The sequence below is a fragment of the Amblyomma maculatum genome, chromosome 6 (assembly GCF_055883805.1).
Source record: "Amblyomma maculatum isolate TAMU_Amacu chromosome 6, ASM5588380v1, whole genome shotgun sequence".
Classification (NCBI taxonomy): Eukaryota; Metazoa; Arthropoda; class Arachnida; order Ixodida; family Ixodidae; genus Amblyomma; species Amblyomma maculatum.
In genome coordinates this window covers 21,512,482-21,526,808 of record NC_139349.1, presented here as the reverse complement: position 1 = coordinate 21,526,808, position 14,327 = coordinate 21,512,482, and the positions used below count along the sequence as shown (strand labels likewise).

General features: G+C 44.0%; 2 protein-coding genes across 4 annotated transcripts in view; one reads left to right on the top strand and one right to left on the bottom strand.

Moving 5' to 3' along the window:
- Positions 1-14,327, bottom strand: part of LOC146185226 (acetylcholinesterase-like) — a 332,565-nt gene that overhangs the window by 104,309 nt on the left and 213,929 nt on the right. The gene's annotated exons all lie outside the window — the stretch shown is intronic.
- Positions 5,806-12,928, top strand: LOC146185236 (acetylcholinesterase-1-like). The gene is made up of 4 exons (XM_084605804.1): positions 5,806-7,148; positions 9,582-9,815; positions 10,680-10,826; positions 12,742-12,928. Exons 1-4 carry the CDS (start codon positions 5,806-5,808, stop codon positions 12,926-12,928), a joined length of 1,911 nt encoding a protein of 636 aa, XP_084461930.1.

The following is a 14,327-nucleotide window of genomic DNA, read 5'->3' as shown; positions in this document are numbered from 1 at the left end:
AACCCCGTACCACTTTTCCAAGCTTCAGCAGATTAGGAAAACTGCAATCTTTAAAGGTACAGTTAATTAAGTGAGCCGGAACAGGCGAAATGTCCTCTTCAATAAGTTTAATTTTAGCTGGAGCATTGTCATCTAGCCCACGACCTGCATTTTTAAATTGCTGAATGATCTGAAGTACTTCGTTAGCAGCAGTTGGGTATATAAAAAAGGAATGAGGGGTGTGAGTACACACATGGTGTCTGTGAGATAACGATTCCTTTGACAGCGCTGAAAATGCGATTAAAAGCTTTAGTGATATCTGTAGCATTTGTGAAGGTGTTAGTGCCATCGCTAAGGTTAGTCATGGTAGGTTCAGGGGCAGCCAGATTTAAAAACTCGTTCATTAATTCCCAGTGTTTACGTGTATCGTTTCCATTATATTTCATTTTATTTTGGTAATAGCTACGTTTTGCAGCCTTAAGCACAGCTGTCAGAGTATGACCGCACTTCTCAAAGCGGTTAAGAAGTGGGACGTTTATCAGCTCCTTTTTAAGTTTTTTTTTCGGAGATTATCTTTTTCGGGAATGGGACGCAATAACCCTCCCGTAATCCATGGGTTTCTAGGTACGGAAATTTTTTTGTCCTGAGTAAAAGTCGTAGAAATATTAAGGCTTTAAGTTATTGCAGTGATGAACTAGTCTCAAACGCTGTATCAGGGCAAATTTCACTCAGGGTGTCGCTCCAGTCTGTAAAACCTGTATTCCAAGCAAATTTGCTGTGATCAAGTGATTGTTTCGTAATGAATGACTTTGCACCGTTCCTAACGCTTCTAACTCACTCTCACAACCAGTCGCACTCAAATCTATCATTTCCTCTCGCACTCACATCCAAGTACAGTCGTAACCCATCACCCGCACTTACGCCAACACACACTCACAATTATTGACTCATACTCGCATTCATTAACATTAATTCACACTCACAAATGCGAGTGTGAAAGTAAATGAGTGAATATCAGTGTACTCATGAATGAGTGCGCCAAGCTACGGTGTCCTGTACACTTTTAGGGCCCCCGCTTGCTATTGATATAAAATACGCTTTAAAAAGCCATTGACAAAAAATGATTATTACCAATCCTAACGGCGTGAGGCGTTATATCTGCAGTAAATTTTCCAATGCTTTAATTTGCCTAAATGTACGCGTCGTCAGTGTGGGATCCTGCTGACGTCTATCCTGACCAGTTCTCTAGAAGTTGTTCAAAACAATAGTGTTCACATCCTCCTAGTCACAATTGATAGGCAGGACATTATCTTTAGCAAGCTGCGTTGCGTTGAAGCCTTTGCAGTCTCACCATAAAACTTCGGGCTTAACTATACAATGCGTTAAGTTATCCGCAATCAAGTATACTCCAGGCCCGACTTAAGGATCCATGTATCGCCCTGTAGTAATAAACCATTTATCAACTGCATTTTCAAAATCGATATCGATGGTTATAACGCGGAAATTCCTTTCAGTAATTTAAAGTTTTTCTCGCCAGACAAAGAACCTACTTTTATGATAAAACTTTGTCAGTCAATGGCAATAAACCTTTATCAACCCTTGAGGTGGCATCACATGACCAGAATAAACTACTTATGTAATCAGGGTAGATGTTTGGGCGAGTTGGTTCATCTTCATGGAAATACAGCGCTTTTTAAGACAAGGATAAAACAAAGAGTGGAGAGCAAGTGCGCTAGCTTTCAACTCAGTTTTATTCAGAGCACTGCAGGCTTTCTTCGCTGTAGAAACATAGACAGATATAATACTAGCACGCTATCATGACGCACGTTACCACATATCGCACAACTTGACATGTTTTTAGTTTTCCAAGAACTCTGTTTCCTTCAACGAGAACTGAAAGAAGATTGTGTAAGCGATCCTTCAATATTATTCTCGACGAAGGAGATAGAGTGAAACAGAAGGAGGCTCTGGACATACCTAACAGTATATAAGTACCTAGAGAAGCTGAATGCTAGGAAAATAATTAGGAGTCTCCTTAGGTTGAGACTAGGGTCTTGTAGCCTCTATAGTAGGTGACGAATTCTTCCGTTACAATCTCGTGCTGTATGTCCATGATGATAATTTTTTTTTTTTCAATTTTTATTCTTTTCGATTTAGCTTATAATCACCTACCTTTCTAATGAACCTTACCTTGAAGGTAGATGACTAAATAAATAAATAACTATCAACTGTACATGAACATGCAGAATACACGGTTTGAAGGTAAAGTGCCGGTTGTGTATCACGCCCGCTATCCTTAGGCGGCGTCTCAATTTTAACCCCGCTGCTTTTAAACCACGGAAAGCGTAAAATAATCCGACGCATTATCCTGAATGTTATCCTTCGACCTTATCAATTGCTTTTTAATGATTTCTCTACCTCCAAGTGACATGCTGACAGATGTGAGCGCATTTTGCTTCATCACGCTCACCTGTAACGACCCGGGCGTGCAGTGAAGCTAACAATCCCAGCGTCCATTAAGCAGCACTTCCCCTTTCCGTGCAGTATGACGTGAACCACCAAGAGGGCTGGGCAGACTGCTGAAATGTACGTGGAAGAGGCGATGACGAGAAGTTGTGAAATAAGCGTCTCTGTTACCCAATCTATCGTTGTTTTTTTTTTTTCAAAAGCTCTCGGAAATCAATAATGTTTCATTGTTCTAGCATTACTGGTCCTGATAGTGTGGCATATAACGTGGGCAGAAGAAAAACAAGACAGGTGCAGAGCAGCACCACTGAATTGCTATCTCGTGCTATACATTAGGGATCTTTAAAACCTTATTTCGTGTCTAGGCACCTAGCGCAGCGTTGAATGCTTTATGGCAAGCCATTACCCGAATTCGAATTTACCGTCGCATAAGAATTTGAAAACTATATATCTCCCTTCCTTTTTTTTCTTGTTGAAGATATGGCTTTTCCGAGTCCCCCCCTCCCCCGTGCGGTTTTTGCTATGCGAGGCTAAGCAGTTGCCCATCTCTGAATAATGAATAGAGTTGAAATGTTGGTGGAAAGTAGATACGTGTAAGAGGAGAATTACTCTTGTTGGAAGTTTGCCACAAGAGATGGGTGCAGCGTCGCGGGGGGGGGGGGGGGAATGCGGAGATAAGGATCTTCGTTGCCGACAGTCGCAATCCGGCTTGCTTGTGGCCATCAACGAAGGTCAAGACGAGCTGGAATTGCATCCATGTGCAGTACGTGTAGTTGATGCGAAAAAAAAAGTAGTCTATGCAAAAAGAAAAAAAAAAAGTAACGATAGGGAAGGAAGGGGTGCTTTTGGACGGTTGCCGTTCTCCAGATTTCAGGCCATAACGCGGCACATATAACTGCCGGCTACCGACAGGAGCCACCCGTATACGTGTGCCAAGTAATCGATACGAGCACAGGGCCACAGGTCCAAAGCCTTGAAGGCGCGTCGAGGTTACCTACATTTGCACAGTCGGGCAGCAAATTTACAAGAAAAGACAATCTGCCCAAGGTTAATCATATAAACTATCTGATGCATAGGGTAATGCTACAGTGCAAGAACATGCTGCTGTTCCGCGCGCTGCCTGTGTTTCATTCAGAGAGCATTGCTTCGCAGGCAAGAAAGCAGCAAGGTTTTTCCACGGCGAATTTAGTAAATGTGCCACTTCGAGAGCCTGTCGACCTTCCTTACTAATTCGGTTGTATTATTGACTTCTGTAGCGTTTGTTCTCAAAATATTCGCAACGTGCATTACTAGCACGCAGCAATATTTATGAGGGCATCAATAAATTACTTTAAAGCTTTATTAAATTACTAATCAAGTTTGGAAAGTAAAACACAAAGACTTTTACTTAAAGTAGACATTTATATTTACATTTATTTAAAGTAGGCCCACTTTAGTCTATTTTAATTCATGAGCAAGTGAATTTGAGTGGATTGTATGTGTTATGAACCGAGCGATATTTCTTCATCCTGTTTACATGTTGCAGACACCATGCACTCGGATGTTGAGAATATATATATATATATATATATATATATATATATATATATATATATATATATATATATATATATATATATATATATATATATATAGAAGGGGAACGACGTTGACAACCGCCTGTTTTCCTAAACTCGACGCAGAGGGTACTCTGTGAAAACTGAGGCTGATAAAGGTGTCGAATGTGCATTCTGTTGCAATGTTTGCACCTAGAGCAGATAAGTAGAGATATAAGTAGTGGTACTCCAGTAACTGGTCCCGCAGCTTAGTTCGGACTTTGAATGTGATCGGTGACTGGCTGCATGAAATTGACTAAACATAACATTGGGTTTGCGGAATTATTATTAATCACGTTTTATTTCTGTGTGGGTTGGCACACAGCATTTGAAAGCTGCAACAGCGAAAAAAAAAAAAAAAAAAACGTGATCGCACATGCAAACTAGCAAATTTATTTCTCCAGCTTACCATAAAATCTTACGTTTCTGTTCTCCTATGAGTAATTTCGTTTGCAAACGGGACACAAGCTACCGAGTCCGACGACAAAAAGAGACAAATTTCTGGCATCTTCCTTTTCCGGCAGCTAGTCATACACAAGCCAAAATATTTTCAATAAGTGTTTCTGTGATTAGACAGTAGCTGGATCAAAGGAAGCTCAAGCTCAAAGGATGTGCGCAACACGAGGTGAAAATTGTTCGGTGTGCAAGGGTCATAACTATTAGCGTTAGCGATGATACTGGGCAAAATGTCTTTTCTTTTATCTGTACATGTAATATATGAAGTTATCCCAGCCATAGAGAATTCTGACGAATGATACTTTGCCTCATCAACGCGCACCTTGCATTTTAATACGTACATTTCTTAGCGGGGGTGAAATAAGAAGAGTTTCGCGACTTTAGAAAATCGTATCGTATTTAGCGGATCGTATGCACATAAGCATAGGTGGCACTGAAAATAATGACAAATAGTAAGTAAAGTGAGCTTACATGCGGTAGTTGAATGCTGTGGTAGTTGGAAAAAGTGGCGCCGTTTCCGCTACTCCGCTTTTTGCGTGTTCTGGACCGTTTTATCTCTGATAGTACACCACACAGCTCTAGCATGATAGGACCAAAGCAAAATACAGGCGTTTACTACCGATGAGAATACTGAATGAGAAGAAGCAGGAACAGATTCTTATTCGACAATGATATTCGTGCGTATAGTATTTTTATCTCATTTACAAACTGTACATACCTGTAGGCAAGCAATGGCGTAGTCGCGATCGGTTGTGCATAGTATCACTTAAGGTTTATCGTAATTAGAACTGTAGCATGCGCAACTAATCAGCTCCCACGTAGAGTTCTGTTATGTAACTCCCCCCCACCCCCCCCCCCCCACGTCCCCTAACCCTTTCAGTCGTAGCGCTTTCTGAGCCTTCGCGGCGCACTTAACGCCTTACGCCCTGCATGAGTTGGCCAGCGATACAAGGTCGATGATGTAAGATTGCAGTCACCGTTCTTACGCGGCCTCTAGATCACTAACTTCTCTGCACTCGCCATCGCGATTCTCTATCAGCCTCGTGCAAGGACAGCTGCTGAACCAGTTTTGGGGCATTGCATCTGTTGGATCCGATTAGACAATGATAGCTTCGCCTTTTCTCCTCCTCCATATGGCCATGCCGTCTTTGGGGTCAGGCCCGCCAGTTCCGAGTTTGGCATCGAGCGCCCAGTGCGTGCTACTACAGTGTGTGACTCGAGTGTGATGATCACTGTTCTGTCAAGCAAGTTTTCCCTTTGAGTATCATACCGGCGAAGTGCTTGATTTGGGTCAAACGGCGGCGGGAGAATGGAGCCGTTCTCTCGTTTGTTGCTTGTGCTGGCGCTCACTGCCAACGCCTACCGCCTTTGCTTTGGTGACAGCGAGCGACCGCGTGTTAGAACTAAATTTGGACTTGTCGAAGGCATCCGCCAAAATGCAGGCAGCGAAAAAGTCGACACGTTCCTCGGGATTCCCTACGCCACACCACCAGTTGGAGAGCTCCGCTTTGAAAGACCACTGCCTGCGAAGGCCTGGAAAGGCGTTTTTAACGCTAGCATTCGGCCAGCCCCGTGCATGCAGTCCGACTTCCCAATTTACGAGGACATTATTCTAGACTATACACACTCCAGCGAGGACTGCCTCTACTACAATGTGTGGCGACCGACGCGCAGTTGCCCTAATGACAACGATACATGCGACGCGAAGCTTCCCGTCATGGTCTTCATTCACGGAGGTGGCTTCCAATTTGGTGACTCTTCGCTCTTCGTCTACGATCTGAGCAACTTGGCCGTGAGCACGAACATCATCACAGTGAGCTTCAACTACAGGCTCAATTTCTTTGGCTTCCTGACGTCCGAGACTCCCGATCTGCCGGGCAACATGGGAATGTGGGACCAGGTGCTTTTTCTTAAGTTGCTCAAAGAGAACATCGCTTATTTTGGTGGCGACCCCGACGAGGTCACAGTTGCGGGTCACAGTGCTGGGGGTGTGTCGGCCGGACTCTTGGCCGCTTCGCCCGTTACCAAAGGGCTGCTCAAGCGAATCATCGTGCAGAGTGGAACGCCTCTTACACTTCTTGCTGGATCAACTTACTATAGTCCTGACAAGTTCTATGACGTATCACACACTCTCGGCTGTCATAACGGCGAGCAGAAGAAGGAGGCTCTGGACATACCTAAGACTATAAAGTGCCTGAAGAAGCTGAATGCTAGGAAAATAATTAGGAGTCTCCTTAGGTTGAAACTGGGTCAACGGGTTTTCTCGCCTTTAGAAGGTGACGAATTCTTCCCTTACGATCCCCTGGCGCTCGACACATGGAAGCACGTTCATGTAAAGGAAGTCTTTGCCGGCAGTAATCTTAACGAGGGCACAGGGTTCCTGCACTACGTACTCAAGTTTCACCATGACCTCCTGGAAAACCTCCAAGTGGACTACCGGGCTACCATAACCGCAATGTTGTCGCTGTTCGCCGACGTCCCACTAGTCACAGGCAAGAAGATGGTCAGGGCATACTTTGGCGGTTACGAGGTTAAACATGGCGACCAGGAAGTCATACAGCTACTGTCCGAGATGATGGGAGATATAGTCTTCAAGTGTCCAACACACCTCTTCACCGAGCTGACAGCGCTTCAGGGAGTGCCTTCTTACAGGTATTGGTCACCATTAAGAACAATGAACAGGGCATTCGTAAGAAGTGTCATAGAAATGAATAGTCACAGAGACGTGTCACTATTTTAGCTAAGAGAGTTTAGTAAGGGAGATGTTAGCACATCTAGTGTAATCCGTCTTCTGCTTTTAGCATAGCATTACGCCAAACATGTGCATAAAATACAGCGGACTGGAGGGCACGTGCCAGATACCCACCACAGAAGGCATGATTCTGAGCCCCAAGGATTTCCACCATGCGAGGAAATGCCCAGACGCATCTTTCGCTCCTTGTTTCATAAATGTGGGAAGCTTTGTCATGATAGTTACCATCGCTGAATTTGTAAAGTGAGGTGACGCTGATGCCTAACTTACAGAGAAGTTTCCACCAAGATAGCACGCAATCTAGAGAGATATATTTTAATGGCAACAGGAGATGTCCGCAATCTAGGTCGTCTAAAAAAGGTCTATGCAATCTCGCAAACTCTCGCCCATGCAAGGTTCACTGGGGGGTGGCGACATGGAAAACATGATATATGCATGCATCATAGGTGAAAGCTGTCAAACTGTCGATCGCTAGGTTCAAACTATCGTTGCAGCAGTTCGCAGTTCACTGAGACAACAAGCCATTATTGCTTTTGAACGCGACCGCGTTTAAGGCCCCATGCGTCGAAACTTTGGTGTCAGCGCGGCGTTGGTATTTTGAGCGAAAAGTCTCGAGCATGATACTGGCAGCTGACGTGGCCGCTCACTAAATGGCCGTAGGATCAGCTAACGATATGTTGCTGCTGCGATATGCAGCAGCTGCCAACTCGGGCCTCTCACTCCTTTTATATGGCCGGGTGACATCAGAATCACCTTCTGAGGACATCCGAATTCACGTTTCCTCTAGGCGATGCAGGCGCATTCTTACGGCTGGGTTAAAGCGGGGCTTTATATGTGTCGTGGTAGATATATCTTGCCATATCCATAAGTGCGGAGCTTAGGCGTCCCCTGTATTTGTTTGTTGTTTCTGTCTTAATTACGATCTCACCATTGCCAGTATGGCTGTGAAAAGGCAATGATGCCGACGCAGTGAGCGAAGTGCCGGCTGGACATGAGCGGCTCCAAAAGCTGGGTGAACTGTAAATATGCGGTCACGACGTTGGAGGGCCTGGAAATCTCCTCTCATTGTTTGAGGTAGAATGCTTAGAAGCCTAATGGCAAATTCTAGGCGGCTATCGGGAGTACGTCGTTTTTTTTTTTTTCTCCATGAGCCGTAATAGCTGCTTAAATGAACGGTCAAGAGTCAGACCCCTGATTTTACCGCGACGGTAGGGTCAATAGACTCCTTAATCACCTAGCTTCTTCGCGGATTCGGAGAACTCTCCGGATCTCCCGTGGAATTCGCCGCAAAGCGACTGGGATGAGAAGGCGGTGAACATCCATGGCGGGCGAAAATATTTGAGTGCGCCGGCTGAAGCCTTGCGAATAGAGTGCGCCGGCTGAAGCCATGCAGGCCAGTCACGCTTCAGCAGCGGTTCCAATATTTAGCTGTCTGCATTCTCCCGCTTGCGACGGAGTATGACTCCAGCTCGAAGGACGGTAAAAGCTTTAAGAGAGTGCCTGAAATTTTAAAAGCCGCAGTACCGTGATTTGATGTTGTCGCGGTTGAGCAGTGAGCTGACGTTTTCGTGCATAAAGTGGTAAAAAGCTTCAAACCAGTATTTTTACTGGCTAACTTTCCTCATAGAGAACAAGACGGGCAGAGGGTGCAATATATAGAACAGACACATAGGTGTGCTTTAGCCAGTGTTCTAGTTCTTCATAAATATCGGTTCCACCTGTAAATATAACCGCCTAACAACCAGTTTTATTTCATGCTACAAGACAAGAAAGGACATTTCGATGCAAAAGGTTTGACCAAAAAATAAGGTTTTCCACAGGGCAGTACCGCATGATTAGGCATGTTTTATTGAGTTTGAAGTAAAGTTGCATATATAATACAGCTTCCGTATTCCGCAGTAAAGTAAGAGAAAACACTTTCTTTCCTGATTAAATAGGTAGATTCATTAAGTTTCTAATGAACTATTTGATGCCTGTGATCCAACCTTTCTACGGATATTTACTGCTGAAAAATGGACTTACAGAGACACTAGGATTACAAGAAGGTGAAGCTAAACAGCAGTATTCGTGCCGTGTTTCATCTCCACATTGTCTTTGCTCAATTTTAGCTCCATCCTTCAAGTGTAGAATTCACACGCAAATAAAACAAAATGCTAACGCTAAGAAGCTTTTCCAGATGAAACGCTGCATTTTCAGACAGAACACCGAACCAGTTGCAGCTGATCGTCAACGTCTCTTATACGAAAGTATGGTGCTGTTTCCCGAAAATTCCCTCACTGCTTACTAGAGCGTATTGAGGGCTGCCGCGCATTTATCCATTATTTTCTTTGCAGATATCTGTTCACCTACAGGCCATCGTACAGCATCTTCCCGAAGTGGTTTGGGGTTGTGCACGCTGAAGAGCTGCCGTTCGCTCTGGGAAGCCTTATTTTCTCTACTGACCCTACAAGGGCCAGTATTGCCACAGAGAGCCTGCCCAGGGGCTTCCTTGGTCGAAGTTACACTACAAACGAGACAGCATTCATGAGACAGTTGATGGAGACATGGGGCTCCTTTGTACGTAGTGGGTAAGTGCTTCCCACTACGATACTTCAAACAAGCATTTCTACGGAAACAAGTAATATGGAGATAAAGAAGGCTGATACATTGGATGCAGCCACCGCATATATTAATATTTCAGTCGGGTAAATTCTTTCCTTTGAGGAAGTAATAACCACTATTTCTCGGAATTGCACGACTGATAGCCATTGTGAACCTACAGGACGACTTCATTATCTTGAATCAGGTAAATATGTACTGCTTGATTTAGTTTCGAATGAAAACAATGCTGTAACTTCAAGCTAGCAATGAAAGAGTGAATCTAATGTGTGATCAGCTATAGGAGAAGTTTCGCAGTAACATATGCGCCATCACCTATAGGCCGAAAGCTGAGCAGCAGTGCGATAATCCTGACTTTCGTAATTTCTGAAGGAATGCTTCATGTATTCAGACTGTAGCTTACTTCAAACGTGGACTTAGAATTTGCCAGAAGTAATCCAAAAATAAATTAGACTCGCAATGTGCATCGCAGTCACTCAATCAATCAATCAGTCGGCTGAATAAGAAATTAACCACCATGCACTCTTACCTACTCGCCTGTTTCTAATGCTCCCATAAAAGTTACCGTTCTTTTAAAACTTTCTTAGCATAATAATGAAGACTCACAGCCAAACTGTGATAGGTGAAGTAAAATTTTATTGTGCTTTTTTACGTGCACCGGAATAGTACAAACAAATTACGTTTATCAGATGCATTATATAGCTGACATCTTTTAGGTTGATGGACTGACATCCTTTAGTGCTGGAAAAAAAGGATAGAAGACTCTCCAGCAGTGATCATGATATCAGAGACAAGACAAGAAATCTATCTCTAATCAGACCACGTTCACGCAGAAAGCCGTCCATACCTTTGAGTGACGACCAGTGGCCGAGATACACCAACTCCAGACAAGACATCGTTCAGCTGATGCCCTTCAACTACACTATAAGGCTTGATAAGTCGCAAGAGAAGTGCGAGCTGTACAGGCCTTTCATGGTAAGGTAAGTTGGAATTATTTACACGTTGGGATCATAGAAGAATGACCATTGTGGATGAAAACGCTAGCAGCCTACGACAGGACAGAGTTCTTCTGGCCATTCCATGTGTTCACCAGCGCCCCTTGTAACTTTGTAAGGATTAACGAATGCGTTAAACTTTGATGTTTGCCGCACTAAATAAATGTAGTTTATAGGAAAGAAAAATGGCAGTAACTGTTACACTTCTCCGTGTACACCTGAACTGTGCCTAAGGGAAGGGAGAAAAGTAGAATACAAAGAAGAAAGAGAGACAGCGGTGCCGTAGTCGAAGCCTACGGAGTAATTTCAACTACCTAGGGCCCTTTAACGCGCACTGACATCGCAAAATCACACAGACGCCTTTGCGTTTCATCTCTATTGAAAACGCGGCCACCGCAGTAGGTTTCGAGCGTGGGTACTCCGGTTAAGTAGGCGAGTCCCGTGACCACTCAGCCACCACGGAGGGTGAATCGGCAGCTGACATCACAATCAGTCTAGTGAGCACATATTACACGTTTAGGAGGAATAGACTGGGTAGTTACAGCTACATTTTAAAGCTTCGAAGTTCATAAGGCTCCCGTGAGTCCCTTATGCAACATGAATCTTGTACTATCTGAAAAGCAAACATGTTCCCAGAACCAAATAACGATAGTCGGTACATTGCAGATTAAGGTACTTTCGTTTAGCTAGTGCAGAAAATTAAGGCTTTCTAGGTCCTGTCATATAATTTCTTACAAGTGCCACAATAATTGCACTCTATGAAAAAGAATGTGGTGTTGTCAGCGGTGATTATGGTAGCGGTGCATTCCCCTTCCATTCTTGCTGCTTTATTTTCAATCCGCGATGTCCGAGTTCTCGACTGGGTGTTATTGCCCTTGCTAAGCAGTGACGCAATGCATGGGATGTAAAGTAACACGCGGTAGACAGAAAAAGGTAGCGTCATCGAAATGTGACAAACATAAGCACTGGACACAGACTGAGACAATAGTACCGCAATGTGAAGCTTAGAACGGTGGAATGACAAAAATATTGTACTATATTTCGCGTGAGCCGCATATAGGTTCATTAAGAGCGATTGCCGTTACTGCCATGATGACGAGCGCCGCATCTCTGAAATAAAAAAGGAAGAACGTGACCAGTAACTAGGCCTGACTTTAATTATTTCTAACCTTGCTCCACCACTTAAATGAATTGAGAACAAATTCATCATCAAATCATCTGCAATGACAACACACATCATTCTGCATGTACACCATCAACTAGGAACTAGGAAGTGCATGCCATAAAATATTCTAGTTCCCTGTGCGAAAATGCATACCTCAGCTAAATGTAAGACAAGGAAGTGCTGCGGTCGCAATCTGTTAAAGCGATGTAGGACCAGTGTAAAGGGTACGAGGGTGCACGGAGAGAATGGTTTTTGCGTGGTTGGAGTAGATCACATCAATTAATAGAGTCGAAACATGAACAAAAATGCCTGCTGAAAAAAAAATTCTTTTTTTTTGTGATTTCCCATCTTTCAAACTTTTTTCATGATTGTATGTCAACAGACGTAAGCATATCTATTTAAATCTTGACACGCTTACATTGTAAATTGCTGTCACACTTCGAACTTATTTTTCACATGTGGTGGGAGTGGCCCTTGAATAGCTGCGAGAGCCCACACATTCCCCTAAGGACAGATGAACACAAAGTCTTTCCATTAGAATGGTGGCACCAAACTCCGTTTTTAAATGAGTGCCTCCAGGTTGCCTGTAAGCTGTTCGAACTTATGTTTTTTTCAACAGCTATCAGTGATGTATGTGGGTGGTATACTTAGCGTCCCTCATCTCTACATAAACGTCTCTTCATTCCTGGCGCTCAAGGTCTCGCCACTAACAGGTTCTCCCCATCTTCCATGCAGGAAAGGCAGCGGAAAGAAACCGCCGCTAAGGATTGTTTCTCCAGGAAAAACAACCTCGAGTAACGACGGGCCCATCAGTCCAGCGGTGGCAAGCAGCGCCAACCTGAGGGAAAATAACGTTGTCAAACCGCTCGCAGCATGCTGCCTCCTAATGGCCGTACGCCACCTGCTTGCAGTGCGACACTAGGAGCGAAGTGTGGATTCTGTGCGCGCTGTACGCTGTTAAATAGGCTGCACTGTCTAAGAAGATAGCATGCCAAACGGTTGAGCTTCGCGACTACGAAAGCCAACTGAAAAGCAGCTGTATCCCAGGAAGCTGCATACCGAATGTCTACCAGTTGTAGAACGCGGCTTCCTGCCGCTCACACGACACCAGTTGGAGAGTTGCGCAGCAAAACAGCACTTTTTGAAGCGCCTCGAGAAATCTCGCTTGTAATCATACAATCTATCATTTTGACATTTAGTAACAATACACATAGCACATATCCTTTTATAATGTTATCACAGAAGACAAATCCACTTCACACAGAGATAGCTGGCAAGGCTCAATAGAGTTTAGCGGTAGGGAGCTGTTCTCCTTAATTGTATATATCACGTAACGGAAGACAATAATTGAAACCTCTAAGTTGGGATAATTAGTTTTCGAGAAACATAGATTTGCAGCGATACGGTGTGTTCTGGGTGGAATCAAGTTCCAGTTTCATCTTTTCACCACATGCTTTTTATTGTTACTTACCGGCGACTCGGCCGCCAGCACAACAGTTTATCTGCTAGCCACTGGCCCTGCTGGTCATCCTGAATGATCGTCAAGTCACTTCTAGGGGCCTGTAATGAGCCAGCTTGTGTAGGCGAGCTTTATGAATTAGGCCGCATATGAAGAAGTATTGGGTGCACACCTAAGTGTCGTGGCCTGTGTAACAAGTTTTGACTTAGAACTGCGGGCTGCTCTGCAGCATGGCTGGACTCAAGCAGCGGCAACGCCGCCCTCGCCTCTCCAGTCCGGCCATGTCTTGAGCTGACCTCTCCCAACAGCGGACGGAATGACGGGCAATATCACACTATCACACTATCGCAACCAGCCACGAATTGGCAGACCGTTACGAAAAACTTCGTTTCTAAGTACCATTTTGTGTGTACCACAAGTGTACCAATTTCTATTTCTACCTGCCTGCAAAATAACTTCTCATTAAGGCCAGTCGTCTCCCGGCTGAATTTCTTTCTACCCCTCTAAACAATATAAAATGGTTAGGTAACGATTTATGCTCATTACTTCAGAGAGTAGATTCATCGAAAACAATACTACCTAACTGCACGTTTTCTTGATTCGAAATTTGTGCCTCGGAAATGGTACAAAGTATATATGTGTACGCTGGATTTGTTTTTATTGAGTCAACAAGTACATTCAAAACGATGTGTTTATAAATGAACTTAAAGAGAAGCGTTTAGAATGTGGTGGGGAGTTTAATTAAGGTTGTATCTGTTGTGTTCATCACTGGAAAGGACAAGATTGCTCCACGATGAAACAGACTAGTCCAGATGCTCCAAACTTCTCCACTGCTAACGAAAAATGGCATTTCACAGCCACC

Coding starts and splice junctions, on each gene's coding strand:
- LOC146185236 (XM_084605804.1), top strand. CDS start 5,806: ATGGAGCCGTTCTCTCGTTTGTTGCTTGTGCTGGCGCTCACTGCCAAC. Junction 9,816..10,679: donor GGCTCCTTTGTACGTAGTGG/GTAAGTGCTTCC, acceptor ACGTTCACGCAG/AAAGCCGTCCATACCTTTGA. Junction 10,827..12,741: donor TACAGGCCTTTCATGGTAAG/GTAAGTTGGAAT, acceptor TCTTCCATGCAG/GAAAGGCAGCGGAAAGAAAC.